This window comes from Pelodiscus sinensis, chromosome 32 (assembly GCF_049634645.1).
Source record: "Pelodiscus sinensis isolate JC-2024 chromosome 32, ASM4963464v1, whole genome shotgun sequence".
In the NCBI taxonomy this organism is placed as follows: Eukaryota; Metazoa; Chordata; order Testudines; family Trionychidae; genus Pelodiscus; species Pelodiscus sinensis.
Window position 1 is genome coordinate 10137894 of NC_134742.1, and position 19482 is coordinate 10157375.

General features: G+C 48.7%; 2 protein-coding genes across 5 annotated transcripts in view; one reads left to right on the forward strand and one right to left on the reverse strand.

Annotated features, from left to right (window-relative positions):
• Positions 1-19482, reverse strand: part of LOC106731862 (zinc finger protein 251-like) — an 89105-nt gene that overhangs the window by 39398 nt on the left and 30225 nt on the right. The window lies entirely within an intron of this gene.
• On the forward strand, positions 1750-11480 carry LOC142818205 (uncharacterized). 2 transcript variants are annotated; one of them, XM_075913886.1, is made up of 5 exons: positions 1750-2017; positions 7700-7780; positions 8270-8396; positions 9011-9124; positions 9376-11480. In XM_075913886.1, the coding sequence occupies exons 2-5, from the start codon at positions 7757-7759 to the stop codon at positions 11244-11246; spliced, it is 2136 nt and encodes a 711-aa protein (XP_075770001.1). In that variant the 5' UTR covers positions 1750-2017; positions 7700-7756; the 3' UTR covers positions 11247-11480. The 2 variants fall into 2 exon arrangements, with proteins under 2 accessions (XP_075770001.1, XP_075770000.1); XM_075913885.1 differs by lacking the exon at positions 1750-2017 and having other exon boundaries at positions 6487-7780.

Here is a 19482-nt window from a genome sequence, read left to right on the forward strand (position 1 = left end):
CATTCCTCCCAGGGTCGGGCTCAGCCATGCGCCGGGTTTGGGGCTCTGCCATGCGGTGGCGGTGGGGTGTGTGTGCAAATTTTGCCTTCGCCCTGGGGCGCATAACACCCTCGCTACGCCTCTGTGCCAGAGCCTGGGTGGTAACACTGCTGGGGCAGCCTTGCCGCCAGCTGACGGGGAGAGGGGCTGCTGTTGTGTCCTGAGTGGGGAGTACAGCCCCATCCTGGGCTGTCATGCAGGCTCCACAGGCTGCAGCCCTCTCTCTGCTCCCACCTCAGCAAGGTTCCTGCAAGTCCCAAGCATTCTGGGTGTGTGTGTGGGGGGGGTCACCTCGGAAACACCCACGGGCTCCTGAGACCCAAGTCCCCCTGCCCCGGCCACCTCCCAGCGTTCACCCGGTGCCTGGTCCACATCCCCTTGGGCTTCCTGTTCCTCCTCCGGCCGGTCTGGTTCCCCTCTGCCCGAACAGCCACAGAGCAGCAGGAGCCACCCGAGCATCCCCTGCCCTCGGCTGTCTCTTGCCCTGAGCTGACCACTGCTGGGTCTCGCACCCCCAGCCCATGTGCGGGTGTCCCTGGTGGCTTTGCTGCTGCTGGAGCTGGCTGGGCACCAAGAAACTCTCCTAAGTTTTGCCAAGGAGCTCGCAGTCCCATAGTTACATCGGAATCCTCATTTATTTCTCCCTAGGGCTGTGTCTAGACTGCAGGGTTTTTTCGAAAAAAGTAGCCTTTTTTCGAAAAACCTTCACCTGCGTCTAGACTACAGCCGTGTTCTTTCGAAATTAAATCGAAAGAACGCGGCTTTTCTTTCGCCGGCGGTACTCTTCATTTCACAAGGAAGAACGCCTTTTTTCGAAAGTGCTCTTTCGAAAAAAGGCGTTCTTGAATGCAAACAGGGCTTTTTCGAAAGAGAGCATCCAGACTGCCTAAGTGCTCTTTTGAAAAAGCGGCTTGCTTTTTCGAAAGTACTGCTTGCAGTCTAGACGCTCTTTTTCGAAAGAGGCTTTTTCGAAAGTATCTTTTGAAAAAGCCTCTTTCGAAAGAGGCTTGCAGTCTAGACGTAGCCTAGGTAATAAGTCCACTGGAGCGACATGTGACGTGTATGTTTGGTTGAATTTTTTGCAGCCTCTCTGCTGGCGACTTGGGTGGCTAGCTTGGGAACTGTCAGAGCCCACACCCTCCTGTAGAAATGCCAGAACCCCCCGTCCCTCCTCCCCCAGAGTCGCCGGGACACTTTTTCCTAAAATACTGAAATTGCCTTACACGTGCACAGAGGTGCTCTGGCGGGGGAACTTTCCTGCCCTGTACCCCACTCTGGTGGAAATGGCTGAGGACAAGATCTGAGTCCTGGCTCCGTCTTTCTTTCCCCAGAGATCTGTCTGACCCCGTGGGGCAGAGTCCCCTTAAATCAGCAAAGCTGGGTCCAGGATTCCTAGGGGGACCCAAACTTCAGTCTTGTTGGGATCCCTTGGGCCCTGGGGAAAACACAAACCGGGATTCAGACATGCTGAGGCCCCAAGCTGTGTCAAGGTGAAGAGGCCCCTTAGAAGTACCCCAAAATGAAACCCAGTCTTTTTTTTTATTTTTTTATTGAGCAGCCCCTTATCATCTTCAGCCCCTGAGCTGCCCTTGTCTTGGCTTATGCGTGCGGGGCTGCAGGTCAGACATGTGCTGGGGTGGGGGCCACACGCCCTCTGGTCCTGGGGGGCAGGGCCCTTCTTCCCAGCATGCCTAGGGGATGATGTTCCCTGAATCCCAGTCTGGCCTGCAATGCCTCCCGGCTGGGGGGGGAGCTGCTTGTGCCGGGCCCTTTGCCTTGAGTCCCCGCACCCGAGCTGCTCTCTGCTCCCACCCCCGGCTCCTCCAGCTCCCCACGCTGCGTGGGACAGCCCCAGCCCGGCACATCGCAGCGCGGCGGGTGTCTCGCTAGGACCCAGCAGCAGGAGCTGGAGGGAAGCGATCGCTGGCTCCGGCCCGGCCGCAGGAAGGAAGCGAGGCGGGCAGCGCTTGGGGGGCAGGTAAGAGAGACCCCCCGGGAGCGGCGCCCCGGTGCCCCCGGGCTGCAGGGGGAGGGGTTGGCCCCGGACTGCTCCCAGCCTGGGCGGGGGAGGGGGCCCAGGGGCACAATCAGGCGGGGGGGGGGGGGGCGCAGAGGCGCTAGGACGGACCCAGCAGCTGCAAGCCGGCTCCATCCTGCCCAGGGCTGGCGGTTCGAGACAGCGCCCCGCGCGGTACAAATCGCCCCCCAGCCCGGGGCCCGGGCGGCAGGGAGGGAGGGGGGGGGGAGAAAAGTGGCCCCGGCTGGGCCGAGCCCCGCTTGTCCCGGAGGCGTGTGGGGGGGGAGGGAGGGAGTCCCCGGGCCCTGCACCCCCCGTGCGCTGCACCCCCGTGCGCAGCCCCGGGGACTCGCAGGCAGAACAGAAGGGTTGTTGGTTCATAGGGACAGAGCACAGCACAGACCTGTTTGCACAGGAGGGTCAGTACCACCCATGTTGGGGAGAAGGGGGCCCAGAGAAAGCCCCCCCCATCCTAAGCCAGCTGAGACCCCCCCCCCCATACACACACAAAATACAGGACTATGCAGCACTTTAAAGACTAACAAGATGGTTTATTAGGTGAGGAGCTTTCGTGGGCCAGACCCACTTCCTCAGATCAAATAGTGGAAGAAAATTGTCACCACCATAGATACCAAAGGATACAATTTAAAAAAATGAACACACATGAAAAGGACAAATCAATTAGGTTTAAACGAAGACATTAATGATCTTACCCATTACAAAGATAGCTTCCCCAATTATCACCTCTAATATCATTAGCTCACAGACATTTACCTCCCCCCCTCCCCCCGCATCCCCCTTCTGTTCTGAAATGTGATTTGTCCTTTTCATGTGTGTTCATTTTTTTAAATTGTATCCTTTGGTATCTATGGTGGTGACAATTTTCTTCCACTATTTGATCTGAGGAAGTGGGTCTGGCCCACGAAAGCTCATCACCTAATAAACCATCTTGTTAGTCTTTAAAGTGCTATATAGTCCAGTTTTTTGTCCCAGCTACACCACACACACACACATGGCCCAGCCCTGCAGGCGGTCCTCCCTCTTCCTTTGTCCAGTTTCACACACACACACACACGGCCCAGCCCTGGAGGCGGTCCTCCCTCACACACACACACACACACACACACGGCCCAGCCCTGGAGGCAGTCCTCCCTCACACACACACACACACACACACACACACACACACACACACACACACACACACCCATGGCCCAGCCCTGCAGGCGGTCCACACACACACACACACACACACACACGGCCCAGCCCTGCAGGCGGTCCTCCCTCTCACACACACACACACACACACACACACACACACACACACACACACATGGCCCAGCCCTGCAGGCAGTCCTCCCTCTTCCTTTGTCCAGCTTCCCAGGGCAAAAAGGTGGCACCTGGTTGCACCCCTTCCCCCCATCCAAGGTTACAAGAGAGCCTGGGTCATTGGGTACGGGGGAGGCTGCCCCAGCCTAGCACACCCAAAATTCTCATCCCCCCTGCGGGCACGGGTGCAGTGCCCAGGGAAACTGAGGCACATGCGGAGTGACTGCAGGACAGAAGAAATCAGAGGCGAGCGAACAGAGCAAATCCAGGCCCTGCTTCGTCACACAGATGCCAAAATAAAGTGTGGGGTGGGAAGAGGGATAGAGGGACTTTCCCCCGAACCTTTGTCAGCCCCTTCACTCCCATTTCCCAGGGCTGTGGCCATAAAGGGCTGCCAGCTCTGCTTCCGGGGAGGAGGCTGCTCTCACAGCCAAGCTGCCTCCCGGGGAGCAGGGCAGAGTTTAACTGATCCCAGTCACCGATTAGCATCAGCTTATTGGTTAACCGGTTAAACTCGAACATCCCTAGTGCATGCTGCCCTATGGAGAGGGGACGTCCTCCCGTTCTCGCTCACCGCAGCCGTTGGGGGCCAGGTGGGAGGCGACTCTCCAGGGATGCCACAGCCTAGCACGGATGCACGTAGGAAAATGCAGCCCCTGACTCCTTACCAAAATCTTGGAATGGCCCCCTTCAGTCCAACGTTATTGCCCACTCCTGCCTTCGCGGATGGTTGTTTTGTCTTTCTATCCCACGCCAGTGTGCTTTTTCTCATGCCCCATCTGTGAATAGCACTGAGTTCCCAAATATTCACTCATGGCCAGAAGTTTCACGGTTGGAGGCACCTGGATACTTTTTAAGACGCCGCTGGCAACCTAAATACTCTGACACACCTGTTGCTAAATGCCTTTTAGGCTACGTCTACACTACATAGGGTGTGTCTAGACTACAGAGTTTTGTCAACAAAAGTGGACTTTTGTCGACAAAACTGTACCAGCGTCTACACTACCGCTGAGTTCTGTCGACATAACGTCGACAGAACTCAGCAGTTTTGTCGACGCTGGTAAACCTCATTTTACGAGGCATAACGCCTTCTGTTGACAGAGTTTCTGTCGACAGAAGGTGTTATTGAATGTAAACTGTCCTTTGCGTCTACACTACCATGTCGACAAAGCAGCTTGCTTTGTCGACAGAACTCAATGTAGTCTAGACGCTCTTTGTCGACAGAAGTTTTGTCGACAGTATCTGTCGACAAAACTTCTGTCGACAGAAGCCTGTAGTCTAGACGTACCCATAGATATTTCGGAACAAGCTATTCCGGAATAGTTATTCCAAAATAGCTTATGTTGAAATAGCATGTCTACTCTGCAGGGAAGCCTCAAAATTAGTCTGAGGCAGGCTTCCCTAATATAGACGTGCTATCTCCATTTAGAGCCTCAGGAGGAATAAGTTAGAATAGCCCTCGTGAGGGGCTATTTCGAAATAGCAGAATTGGAGTGTCTACACACGCCCTATTTCAGAATAGCTATTTTGGAAGAGGCGTTATTCTTCCTAGAATAAGGTTTACAGGAATTGGAATAAGCCATCCGTTATTTCAAAATGATTTTGAAATAATGGAATTGCTGTGTAGACACTCGCAAAGTTATTTCGGAATAATGGCCGTTATTCCGAAATAACTTGGCTGTGTAGATGCACCCATAGGGTGTGTCTAGACTACCTAGTTTTGTCGACAAAAGTGGACTTTTGTCGACAAAACTATACCAGCGTCTACACTACCGCTGAGTTCTGTCAACATAACATCGCCAGAACTCAGCAGTTTTGTCGACGCTGGTAAACCTCATTTTACGAGGCATAACACCTTCTGTCAACAGAACTCTGTCGACAGAAGGTGTTATTGCCTGTAACATTGCGTCCAGACTACGGAGTTCTGTCGACAAAGTACGCTTATTAAGTTTGCAGATGATACCAAACTGGGTGGGGTTGCGACTTCTTTGGAGGATAGGGACATAATTCAAAATGACCTTAGCAAGTTAGAGAAATGGTCAGAGGTAAACAGGATGAGGTTTAATAAAGAGAAATGCAAAGTGCTCCACTTAGGAAGGAACAATCAGTTCCATACATACAAGATGGGAAGCGACTGTCTAGGAAGGAGCATGGCGGAAAGGGATCTAGGGGTCATAGTGGACCACAAGTTGAATATGAGTCAACAGTGTGATGCTGTTGCAAAAAAAGCAAATATGATTCTAGGTTGTATCAACAGGTGTGTTGTAAGCAAAACTCGTGAAGTCATTCTGCCGCTCTACTCTGCACTAGTTAGGCCTCAGCTGGAGTACTGTGTCCAGTTCTGGGCGCCACATTTCAAGAAAGATGTGGAGAAATTGGAAAGGGTACAGAGAAGAGCGACAAGAATGATTAAAGGTCTAGAGAACATGACCTATGAAGCTAGGCTTCATGAACTGGGCTTGTTTAGTTTGGAAAAAAGAAGATTAAGGGGGGACATGATAGCGGTTTTCAAATATCTAAAAGGGTGTCACAAGGAGGAAGGAGAAAATTTGTTCCTCTTGGTTTCTGAGGACAGGACAAGGAGTAATGGGCTTAAAGTGCAGCAGGGGAGGTTTAGATTGGACATTAGGAAAAAATTCCTAACTGTCAGGGTGGTCAAATATTGGAATAAATTGCCAAGGGAGGTGGTGGAATCTCCCTCTCTGGAGATATTTAAGAACAGGTTAGATAGACATCTGTCAGGGATGGTGTAGACGGAGCTTGGTCCTGCCTTGAGGGCGGGGGGCTGGACTCGATGACCTCTCGAGGTCCCTTCCAGTCCTATGATTCTATGATTCTATGATTCTATGTAGCTTCATAGTTTTATGGCTGCCCCCTTCCAAAGGAAAATGCAGGACAATGTAGCACTTTAAAGACTAACAAGATGGTTTATTAGATGATGAGCTTTTATGGGCCAGACCCACTTCCTCAGATCAAATAGTGGAAGAAAGTAGTCACAACCATAGATACCAAAGGATACAATTAAAAAAATGAACACATATGAAAAAGGACAAATCACATTGCAGAACAGGAGGGGGATGCGGGGGGGGGGGGGGGAAGGAAGGAAGGTAAGTGTCTGTGAATTGATGATATTAGAGGTAGGGAGAGTGGGATGTTTGTGAGTTAATGGTATTAGAGGTGATAATTGGGGAAACTATCTTGGTAATGGGTGAGATAGTTCAAGTGTTTGTTGAGTCCTTTTTGGAAAGTGTTGAATTTTAACACGAATGACAGTTCAGAGGATTCCCTTTCAAGTGCAGATGTAAAAGGTCTTTGTAGCAGAATGTAGGTGGTTAAGTCATCGAGAGAGTGTCCTTTCTGGTTAAAGTGGCAAGAAACTGTTTTTTCTTTGTGATCTTGTCTGATATCTGTTTTGTGGGCATTAATCCTTTGGCGAAGTGTCTGAGATGTTTGTCCAATGTACATAGCAGACGGACACATAGGACTTCCAAAGGATCCACATAACTACAGTGGTTGTACAATCCCGTAACATGCGATGCCGTGTGGCACTTCCGAGACCATGTGATTCCCCATCACCACTTGCAATACAAACTGGATGTTAAAACCTTATGGCTGTCTGCAAATCCCCAATTCTGCGCACGCTGAAGTGCCCGCTTGGCTTTTCTGTCACTGCTTTTAGTGCACGCCTGGATGGTCACAGCCTTCCCTTCAGGCTGCATTGTTGCTTGCGATGCATTTCGGGGATGTTCTTGATTCTCGCAAGCGGACCGACGTGTATGGCCAGAGTCTAATACGTTCGAAAAGGAATCGCTCCGTTTCCCCTTTGCATTCGTGAGGCCGGGGGACACAGGGCTGACCTCACCCTTTTCCTTTATGTTTTTGCAGTGGGATACCTAATGCATGATGTTTACCCCCTGGTAACTGAGCTGTGAGTTTGTCCCAGCTGGAGAGGGTTTCGAGGGTGTCTGTGAGTCCCAGAGCTGCTGCCCCAGCCCGGTTCAAAGCCGTGTCAGAGGCTGATACACCCAGGGAGAGCCAAGGCCTATGTCCATGGGACACTCGCCCTGGCTCCCTGGGAAGAGGGAGAATGCTGAAAAGGGGCAGGGGAGGGACTGGAAGGGGCAGCAGGAGCAACAGGCGAGGAGGGAGCCAGGCCAGGCCGGGGGGGTAACAAACTCACTGGGTTTCTTCCCACAGGGCAGAGCCCAAGAGTCCCAGCGCGTGTCTGTGGGGGCAGGGCCTGGCGGGACTCGGGGGGCGGCAGGGACTCAAGCCCCTTCTGACACCTCCCCCATCACCCCTCTCGCCCGACAGGCCCAGGAGACACGTCGAGAGTTCGCTCCAGAGCGCCCGTCTGCCAGGGGCCGGGTAATGGCCAGGATGGAGCCCGCTCAGGTAGGGGGTTTCTAGGCAGAGGGAGGGAGGAGAAAGGGTGGGATGAAGCTGCTGAGTTTCTGAGCAGGCCCATGGGCAGGGTGTGACCACGCCCCCATTTCTAACCCAGGCCCCAGCCCGCCTGGGCAGGGCTGTGAAAATGGCCCAGACTCCCAATGCTTAGACCTGAGCCCCCAGCCAGAGGTTGCTGGGAAACACAAAGGGAAGCTGCCGGGATTCCTGTCCCTGCCTGTGGCTCAGAGCTCGGCTTCCGCCTCAGCCTCTGGCTAGCAGGTGTGTGGCCAGGGAGAAGGCCCTGCCCTCTGTCTGCTGAGGGGGAGGGGGAGGGGGATCTCTCTGCCCATCCCCTGAAGCCTCCTGGCTGCTCTAAACAGGCTGGGGGTGGGATTCTACATCAACCACCCAGAGCGTCAGTGTTTTTTTTCCCCATAACAACTGGGATGGTGGCTGGGGCCGCAGGCAGTGGGTGAGGGACTCTTGTTGTTGCAGATGCGGGTGACCTTCGAGGAGGTGGCTGTGTATTTCACCCAGGGGCAGGGGGCGCTGCTGGGCCCCGCTCAGAGAGCCCTCTACAGGGACGTCATGCAGGAGAACTACGAGGCGGTGACCTCGCTGGGTAAGGGCGTCCTGGCCCCTCGGGGATTAGGAGCCGTGGGGTCTGTGTGTCCGACACGGGTCAGGTTCTTCCCTGCTCAGGTGGCCTGGACAGGAATGGGTTCCATGGGCACAGCTGATGCGGGAGAGCGACTTGCATCTCCGCACCCTGTGCAGTGAGACCAGGGTGTCAAACCCTAATGGACGTGCTAAATCATCCCCACCCGGCCCCTCTAGATTTCAAGGCGGAGGGGCCATGTATCCTCCTGTCTGGGTTGTTCCTCACTCGCACCCAGAATCCCTGTTCCCCTCCCTCCTTGGGATGAGCTTCAGCCGTGGGGAGGGCTCTGCAGGTTTAGAAACAGGCAGGGGTGTAACTGCAGAGCTGTGAGTGTCAGCAAGGGCCCCAGACTGCCCAGATCCTGGGAACTCCTAGGGAGGGCGTCACAATTCCTCTCACCTCCCTGCACACCTGCCTCTCCCCAGGGGGCTCAGTGACCATGTTCCCGTCCTCTTGGGTTGCACATTCCCCAGCAGAGCCCGGGGACAGGTTCCACTCACGGAATGTCCCTTGGGACAGACGCTCTCCCCACCCTCCATGCACCCTGATCTGCTCTGATTTCACCCCCTGCGCAGGGTTTCCCAGTCCCAAACCTGAGCTGATCGCCCGGCTGGAACGAGGGGAAGAGCCCTGGGTGCCCGACCGCCAGGCCGGGGAGGAAAGAGAGATCCTGAGAGGCACCCGCACAGGTGAGGACTCACACAGCATCCGGCATCTTCCCATGCAAGGCAGGGTGTGGTCAGCAGATATTGCTCACGGTTTTTCAGCAGTCCTGGTAGCTGCAGGAGTTTCCTTCCCTGTGAGTGGTTGTGGGGATCACGGAGGCACAAGCCAAATGTTCAGTCTGTGCAACCCCAGTGTGTTGGGTTTTCTCTTGGTGCTGTTCCTCTTTCTCCCCAGCTCAATGATTCCTGCCTGGATTTTCTGTCTCTCCCTGCAGGTGATGGGATAGTGAGTGAGAATGAAGAGGGGAATCAGCAGCAGGAAATTCCTGGGGAAACGGAACCGCAGGCGACCTTTGTGGGAAGAGCTGAAGGGAATGTTTCCCAGTGCTTGGAACAGGGAGAAGCCTGGGGAAATTGGAGCAGGCTGGAGAGGCTGCTGGGAAACCACCCAAGTGAGCAAATGGATGATTCTATTAAATGTGGGGAAGGACACAAACATCCCACAGCCCCGCAGACAAACCTCAAGGAAGAGAAACACCAGGAATGGCTCAGTTATGGGAAGGGATTTATTGTGAGCCCAGAGCTTATTACAATGCAGACAGTAGGTACTGTAGAGAAATCACTTCTGTGCTTGGACCATGGGGAAAGCATCAATAACAGCTCAGATCTTAATACTGACAGGGGAAGCCAAATGGGAGTGAGAGGCTCCCAGTGCCCTGACAGAGGGACGTCCTTGAATTGGAACCCAGCCCTGAGTATACATGAGACAAGCCATTCAGAAGAGAGACCCTATAAATGTTTAAACTGTGGAAAAAGTTTCATATACAGGTCATATCTTGTTATCCATCAAAGAATCCACACAGGAGACAGACCCCATAAATGCTTAGACTGTGGGAAAAGTTTCATACAAAGGTCAGACCTCACTAAACATCAGGCAGTGCACACAGGAGAGAGACCCCATAAGTGCTTAGACTGTGGGAGAAGTTACATACAGAGGTCAATTCTTGTTCAACATCAGAAAATCCACACTGGAGACAGACCCCATAAGTGCTTAGATTGTGGGAAATCTTTTATACGGAAGTCATATCTTGTTACTCATCAGAAAATCCATACAGGAGAGAAATCCAATAAGTGTTTAGACTGCGGCAAAAGTTTCCTACAGCGGTCAAGCCTTGTTCTACATCAGAAAATCCACACGGGAGACAGACCCCATAAGTGCTTAGACTGCGGAAAAAGTTTCATACAAAGGTCACAGCTTACTAATCATCAGGCAATCCACACAGGAGAGAAATCCAATAATTGCTTAGACTGTGGCAAAAGATTCCGACAGAAGTCAAGCCTTATTCGACATCAGAAAATCCACACTGGGGACAGACCCCATAATTGTTTAGACTGTGGGAAAAGTTTCATAGAGAGGTCACAGCTTGTAGCACATGAGAAAGTCCACAGCGGGAACAGACCACATAAGTGCTTAGATTGTGGGAAAAGTTTTATACAGAGGTCACACCTTACTAAACATGAGGCCATCCACACAGGAGAGAAACCCCATAAGTGCTTAGACTGTGGCAAACGTTTCAGGGAGAGGTCATTCCTCATGAAACATCAAGCAATCCACACAGGAGAGAAATCTTATAATTGCTTAGATTGTGGAAAATGTTTCATACAGAGGTCAAGCCTTATTGGACATCGGAAAATACACACAGGAAACAGACCCCATGAGTGCTCAGACTGTGGGAAAAGTTTCATATGGCGGTCACATCTTGTTGCACATCAGAAAATCCACAGAGGGGACAGATCCTATCAGTGCTTAGACTGTGGAAAAAGTTTCATACAGAGTTCACACCTTACGAAACATCAGGCAATTCACACAGGAGAGAGGCCCCATAAGTGCTTGGACTGTGGGAAAAGTTACATACATAAGTCAGGCCTTGTTCAACATCAGAAAATCCACACAGGCGGGAGACCCCATCAGTGCTCTGACTGTGGAAAAAGTTTTATATACAGGTCAGTCCTTCTTCGTCATCAGGCAATTCACAGAGGCGAGCGCTCCCAGAAGTGCTTGGACTGTGGAGAAAATTTCATACAGAGGTCAGACCTCATTAAACATCAGGATATCCACATAGGACACAAAAACTATAAGTGTTAAACTTAAAAAAAATCATGGTGAACTCAGATGTTGTTAAACAACAGGAAAACCTGTTTAAGGAGAGACACCCCATGAGTGTCTAGACTGCTGGAAATGTTTCAGATGGAGGTCAGAGGTTTGGAAACAGCAAGCACTCCACAGAGGACAGAGACTGCATAATTTTTTGGACTGTGGGACAATGTTCACCAGAAGATCAAGTCTGGTAATACATCAGGGGTTCTGCATAGGAGAGAAGACCCCAAGAGTGATTGGACCATGAAGAATGTTTTACACAGAGGTCAAGTGTGAACCTGTGAGCGCTCGCTTGGGCTGAGGGAAAGGTTTCAGAAACAGATCAGCCCTTCTCCACATTAGGCTGTCCACACTGAAGAGAGAATCTGTAAGTGCTTAAACTGTGGGATAAATTTGAGAATCTCTGTTTTACATGAGAGAATTCACACAACTGTGAGACCCCTTTAGTGCCTAGAGTGTGAGAAATGTTCCTCACAGAGATCATCTACTGTAACACATCAGGTAATCCACATGGGAAAGAGACTTTATAAACCCCTGGGCTATGGGAAAAGATACAAATCAACTCAGCTCTTGTTTTACATCAAAGAATCCATACTTGAGAAAGACCTTATGAATGCTTAGACTTTGGCAAATATTGCACCAATAGCTCTCACTTTATTAAAAAATGGAAATTCACATGCAATCTAAACTTTTGTGACCCATGGTCCAAAAGGGTTGAGAACCTGGGAGGCTAATTGACCTGGATTCAAACTTTAGAGACATGTCCATCAAGTGTGTATTTGAAGCCATTGCGTGGGAGATGGACTAGAACTTTTAAATATAAACTTGTCTTTTTAAAAAATTGGGAAAAGATATTAGCGCTGTTGATTACTTGCTGCTAAGTCACATGATTAACTCAAAAATTGATCATAGTTAGAAAACAATCTCAGTGAATCACATTGTTATATACAGTAGAATACAAGTTGAAATTTCTCCAATATTTTTGGGTGTTTTTCTGTGTCTTTAGATAAATTTAATTCTATTGCACCATAGCAAACAAAGTGTACAATACTCACTTTATATTATTATTGCAAATATTTGCACTGTAAATGTGTTAAAAATAGTATTTCTGAGTTCACCTCACACACGTCCTGTCGTGCAAACTCCTTGTCATGAAAGTTTAATTTAGAAATGTTGATTATTTTCGTTAGACAGCCTCCATCCACTCTTGAAGCTGTTTATTCTTTCTCTAGCTGAGTCACGGTTGCTTTGGCTGCTTGAGGACTGTCTCTCAGCTCTTCATGAAGACTGAGGACTTGGGGATATTTCTTTTCCACTCTAGTAGTGAGAGAGCATCAAAGGTCACTGCTAGACTCTGGCTACGTCTAGACAGGCAGGATTTGCCGGAAATGCTTTTAACGGAAAAGTTTTCCGTTAAAAGCATTTTCGGAAAAGAGCGTCTAGATTGGCATGGACGCTTTTCCACAAAAGCACTTTTGCACAAAAGCATCTGTGGCCAATCTAGATGCGCTTTTGCGCAAAAAAGCCCCGGTCACCATTTTTGCGATCGAGGCTTTTTTGCGCAAAACAAATCTGAGCTGTCTACACTGGCCCTTTTGCACAAAAGCTTTGCGCAAAAGGACTTTTGCCCGAACAGGGGCAGCATAGTTTTTCCACAAGAAGCACTGATTTCAGACAGTAGGAAGTCAGTGTTCTTGTGGAAATTCAAGCAGCCAGTGTAGACAGCTGGCAAGTTTTTCCACAAAAGCAGCTGCTTTTGCGGAAAAACTTCCCAGTCTAGACACAGCCTCTGTGTCCGCAACCTTGTGTAGGCTGGGGATTTTAAACCAAAAGGCACTGCCTCTCTGGCCTTTGTTCATGTCCTTTCCAAAGGCCAGAGCCAGCTCCGACAACTGCTTCAGGCAGATACACCAAAGCCCCTCCTTTGGGCCAGCTCAGGTTGATCCCATCTTGGATTTAACGTCTGTAAGTCGTTCCGCAAACTTCTTTGTGAAGGAAGGGGATTACGGCCTTTTGCTGACAGCAATTTCTCCTGCTCGTTTCAAAGAGGAACCTGCCAGCTTTGGCTATACAATTTCAGTCGTGTTTAGTTTCCTGTAAGAGACCAGTATCGCTCTTCTCAAGAACGAACTTCGGGAGCTGGTCTAGCACGTCTTTGGGCAGGTCCTCTTGTTCGTCCCTTGCTCAAATTGCACATTGGATTCCATCGTTTGATCATTGCAGCCCGGAGAGGAGACTAGTGCTGTTCTGAGCCCTCTGGCCATCAGTTAGCAATAGCTCCTTGGCTTTGTTTGGAATACGGTGGCCTCTTCCTGCTGTTTGGCATTATTGTTCCCAAAGATGTCCTGCTGTCTCTGGTAAGCAGAGAATGTTCTTTCAAGGTCATCAAGATGTGGGATTTCACACACTTTGCATCATCAGTGTCAGTCCACATCGCTGAGAATTTCTGCTGGACAGTAGAATGGTCCTACACCCGGGTGAGACAGCCGTGGTGCTGTTGAGGAAAGTGACAGTCTCAGGGAAGGAGACTGTCCAGGTGGTGCAGAAGGATACATTCCTATAGTTGAAACCCTCTTTTCAGACTACTTTTATGGTCTCGTGCACTGACAATACCTCTGCAGGGGAAGGAACGCCTACTATTAGAAAGGGACAGGTAATGGGGGATGCATAAGTACGTAAGAACTGCCATACTGGGTCAGTTTAGCCCTTTATCCTGTCTGCTGACTGTGGCCAATACTAGATGCCCCAGAGGGAGGGAACACAACAGGTAATCCTCATGTGATCCCTCTCCTGTCATCCATTTCCAGATACTCTCTTTAGAAACGTAGATAGATGAGTTTGCAATGATCAGAAGAACCGCCTGGTCACTTACCTGTCCGGTGTGAGGGTTGCAGATCTCTCAAGACATCTAGATAGATACAGCTGGTCTCTGACTTACGACCACCTCCACTTACGACCATCCGCACTTCACGACCAAAGCAGTCGTAAATGCAGTCCCCGAGTTACGAACGCGATCCGCGCTTAAGAACAGCGTAGTCGCCATGTAACCCAATGGGATCCGAGTTACGAACACTTCGAGTTACGGCCAAGTGTTTGGTCCGTAACTCGTTTGTAACTCGGGGACCGGCTGTATATATGTAGTGCTGGGGAGGAGCCCCAGCTGGGGTATGTGTAAAGGTACCAATGATATAAGGAGGGATAGAAGAGACCAAAGTTAGTCTGCTACGTAAGAGCTTGTAGTCCAGGACCACCATGGTAATGTTCTCTGAAATGCTTCTAGTTCCCCACTGTTAGTCATTAATTTGGAATAAATATATAATTGTGTTGCATGTTTATGACTCTACGTTAACAATTTCAATGTTAAAATCGTGATTTTGTGTAAAACAAAATGGCGTTAGTCCCTTTTGATGCCTGGGCTCCATCTTGGGCGTTGCCCTCTCCCTCTGGAACATTCTGGGACCGTTGGGGATCTGGTTCAAACCAGATTTTCCCGCCTTGGTGACAATTCCGCTCCCCTCAGCTTTCCCGCCAAGAGGGCTATATAAGACTGTGAGTGACGCTAGTCACTACTGTCCAGCCCAGAGGCAGCAAGAGTGTGGGTCTTCTCTGAGACTCATCCCGCACATCAGCGCCTGTGAGGAGAAAAAGGAAGAGACGTCCCACCCTTTATCCACCACCAAACACCATCCACTCACCTGCATCCCTGAATCACCTGGGCTACGTCTAGACTGGCATGATTTTCCAGAAATGCTTTTAACAGAAAAGTTTTCTGTTAAAAGCATTTTCAGAACAGAGTGTCTAGATTGGCAGAGACGCTTTTCCGCAAAAGCAATTTTTGCGGAAAAGTGTCCGTGGCCAATCTAGACGCGCTTTTCCGCAAAAAAAGCCCCAATCGCCATTTTCGCGATCGGGGCTTTTTTGGCGGAAAACAAATCTCAACAGTCTACACTGGCCCTTTTACACAAAAATTTTGCACAAAAGGGACTTTGCCCGAACAGGAGCAGCATACTATTTCTGCAAAAAGCTCTGATTTCTTACAGTAGGAAGTCAGTGCTTTTGCGGAAATTCAAGCGGCCAGTGTAGACAGCTGGCAAGTTTTTCTGGAAAAGCGGCTGATTTTCCGGAAAAACTGGCCAGTCTAGATACAGCCCTGCCATTCTGTGCTCTCCCTGAATAACATGGTGGGACTCCTCACTGTCCTTCCCACAAGGGTCCTGTGCATCATTCAAGTAGCAGTCACCATTAGTCACTTTGTATAGTGATCTCCTCGCCTTGACTTCTCTGACAGAGATAGAGTTTACCAAGCTGGGTCTGGGCTTCAAGCCCACTAAATAGGTTACTGTATCACGTGGATCACTATTTTCTTTGTTGCTTTCCTTGCCTGCATGTTACCTCTCTGCTCCAAGTTCCCTGATTTTCTATTGTTCCCTACTAAATTTTATCTTGGTTTGCTTTATGCACAGCCTCCTCTTTATTTAGGGAATGGAAGTGGGTTATAAAACACTGGGTAACCCACAGGTGAGAGACCCTGGATCCGAGGAACAGGGCTGTAACTTTCTGCACAGAAAAATCAGTCAGACGTCTCACATCCACACACCTTATTAATCTTTAAAAACATTTCTCGGTGCTAACAACGCGCATGGGAGGTAGTTAGGCAGAACTAGAGGGTGTCAATGTGCGGATTAGATGATGGTGTAGGGAAGGGGGGGATTAGGTTTATTAGGAACTTGGGAAACTTGTAGGGAAGGGGAAGGAGGGCTCCCAAATCAAAATGGAACCAGATTCCTGGAACTTAAAACGTCAACGGTCATAGAGCAGTTTTCAAACTAAGGGTTGCGGGAATGCCAGCGTGGCTTGGACAGTTTCATGTCTTAGGGATTAATAGAGATTCTCTATGTGCTAGTAAGGACGCGAGGATAATAGGTGATAAAATATGGATGAGCTCTGGTGTGACACAGGCAGATGAAAAAGAGTCCCATTCAGTTCTATCTTGGCACACAGCTAAAAGGTGACAAGTTTAAAAAGTGCTTAGTCTAAGTAATAAGATGGGTGTTTCTCAACCTCTTTTCATAAAGTACCCTTTTTTTAAAAAAAATTATAAGCACCTCTAGAAGTATATCCCAGTACCTACAGTTTTTAGACACACACCATTTTTTTTTACCATTGCAACACATTTGTTTAAACAACTTAACGGTAGCCGTGCAGGCGATGAAATTTTTGGTTGCAAAAAGTACAAAAATAATAAAGTGCTGTAAAACCTAAACAACCAAATTTCACAGCCAAATTTCAGTTGTGTTGACATACTTTCCAGACTTCTCTTGAGTACACCTAAGGGTACTGGTACCACTGGTTGAGAAACACTGCACTAAAGCATGTATTATAGAATGAGGATATTGATCTAATAGGCATTACAGAGACTTGGTGGCATGAGGATAATCAGAGGGACTCAGTGATACCAGGGTACAAATTGGAAGTATTCAAATACATATTGGAAGGACAAAACAGGCCATGCTGGTGGGGGCGTGGCAGGATATGTGAAAAGAAAACCTAGGATCAAATGAAAGTCTGAGACAAAAGAATCAGGTGCCAAGAGTTTTTATAGACATTTCTGCAGCCTCTCCACACCACGCAGCCCTTGGGTGAACAAGAGGTGTTCGAATCTCCTTGTTAGTCCGTAACTAAAAAAAACTTACAAAACAACAATGGTTCTGTAGCACTTTTGAGCCTAACAAAATATATACTGTAAATAGTATCGTGAACTTTCAGAAGTGGGTTTTGCTCATGAAAGCTCATGATACTGTTTATATAGTGATAGAAATGTAGCCGTGTTAGTCTGGTGTAGCTGAAACAAAATACAGGACTATGTAGCACTTTAAAGACTAACAAGATGGTTTATTAGATGATGAGCTTTCGTGGGCCAGACCCACTTCCTCAGATCAAATATTTGATCTGAGGAAGTGGGTCTGGCCCACGAAAGCTCATCATCTAATAAACCATCTTGTTAGTCTTTAAAGTGCAACATAGTCCTGTATTTTGTTTCAGATACTGTTTATATATTTTGTTAGTTTCTAAGGTGCTACAGGACCAATAGGCTTTCAAATTAACCTTCTATTTCCTAAACATCACAGGGAATTCAACTACATGGAGTCACATAATTATCCATAATGCAGTTCTCAGTTTACCACAAACATAAAGAGACATATGCACACACAAAACTTGCAGATTTACCCAGTGTTGTTTGGTCGTTAACACAAATACGTTTTTTTCCCCATTCTAATCATTGTTCTTGGATGGGGTGAGAATGGGGGGGGGGGTTCAGTGTGCAGGCTGCCCAGGAGAGAAAGGACTACGCCAGCCCTCTCCCGCTGCAACAGTTGGGGCCAGATGAGAAACGCCTGTCCATGGCTGCCACAGCTGAAGCAGGCAAGTCAGGGGAGGGGTGCATGTCCCTCAGCGGGGGGGGAGGGGGGGCAGACAGACACACAGACAAATTCTCTGAAATACAGTGTGGATAACTGTCCCTTTCTGTGCCCCTGCCCTCTGTGGTCCAATGGGGTTATAGCTGTCCCAGTACCCATTTCTGGACTAATGCTGCCCTCCTGTGGTCATTCTGCAGTATAGTTCCCTCCTACCCCACCCCTCCCTTTCCATTTTAAGAAACAATTGAATTCCAAGCATATCCCATCATCCTGACACAACCCAACCCCCGATTTCACTTTAAGTTACGATAAGAGGAAGCGGCACACCAACTATGGTGATCCTAGCTCTTACCATTTAGGAGGCGTTTGTTGAAGCAACAAAAAAATGCTCCTCTCTGTTTAGGCAGCTAACAAACAGCTTTATTAATTAATAAAGCACAGCATGAGCCAAACGTGGTCCCAGCAAAGCCGGGCCCAGTAAGGCTGCCTAATACAATCAATCCTAGTATCTTTATACCCTTGACCAAACAGCCTGACGTCAGGGTATCCAATTACAGAAGTCATCAATTAAGCTAGGAAAAATAAAGCCTTGTCAACAAGATGGCGGATAGGTACGAGGGAGTACCTCTCCTGTCCAAACCAGCCCAATTAACACATTCCAATAGCACATCTGTCTTGGCCTGGCACATGGGGTGATAGAAAGTTCACTCTGGTCTACGTGCTTGAAAGAAAAGCTGAAATGGTTTCTGTTATACAAGATGGCTTCTAGCTAAATATGAAAATGGTTTCTACAGCTTCTACACGTTCTTGAACAGACTCACACACAGATGGACAGACAGACACTTCTAAAATATATAATCAGCTGATATCCTTACACCCCAGATTAGTCTAATAGTTAATATGTTCTTTTCATTTCTGAATTAACAAAAGGTATTCCTGCCTAGGAACAAGATACAGGTAAACACAGGTAAAACTGCAAAGACTATTTTCAAGGCCAATCAAGGGATTAAAAAAATCAGTTGTGATTAATCTTAAATTTTAGAAATATGTGTTGGTTATATGTTACTCCCTGCTAATTTTCCTTTACCTCCATTTTTTAAAATCGAGGGAGTGAGTTTTAGAATCATAGAATCATAGAATCATAGGACTGAAAGGGACCTCGAGAGGTCATCGAGTCCAGCCCCCCGCCCTCAAGGCAGGACCAAGCTCCGTCTACACCATCCCTGACAGATGTCTATCTAACCTGTTCTTAAATATCTCCAGAGAGGGAGATTCCACCACCTCCCTTGGCAATTTATTCCAATATTTGACCACCCTGACAGTTAGGAATTTTTTCCTAATGTCCAATCTAAACCTCCCCTGCTGCACTTTAAGCCCATTACTCCTTGTCCTGTCCTCAGAAACCAAGAGGAACAAATTTTCGCCTTCCTCCTTGTGACACCCTTTTAGATATTTGAAAACCGCTATCATGTCCCCCCTTAATCTTCTTTTTTCCAAACTAAACAAGCCCAGTTCATGAAGCCTGGCTTCATAGGTCATGTTCTCTAAACCTTTAATCATTCTTGTCGCTCTTCTCTGTACCCTTTCCAATTTCTCCACATCTTTCTTGAAATGTGGTGCCCAGAACTGGACACAGTACTCCAGCTGAGGCCTAACTAGTGCAGAGTAGAGCGGCAGAATGACTTCACGAGTTTTGCTTACAACACACCTGTTGATACAACCTAGAATCATATTTCCTTTTTTGGCAACAGCATCACACTGTTGACTCATATTCGACTTGTGGTCCACTATGACCCCTAGATCCC

Excerpts from the sequence above, each read along its gene's own strand:
- LOC142818205 (XM_075913885.1), top strand. The coding sequence starts at position 7,430 with ATGTCCATGGGACACTCGCCCTGGCTCCCTGGGAAGAGGGAGAATGCT. Across the intron at positions 7,781-8,269 it reads CCAGGATGGAGCCCGCTCAG|ATGCGGGTGACCTTCGAGGA; the intron begins GTAGGGGGTTTC and ends TTGTTGTTGCAG. Across the intron at positions 8,397-9,010 it reads CGAGGCGGTGACCTCGCTGG|GGTTTCCCAGTCCCAAACCT; the intron begins GTAAGGGCGTCC and ends CCCCCTGCGCAG.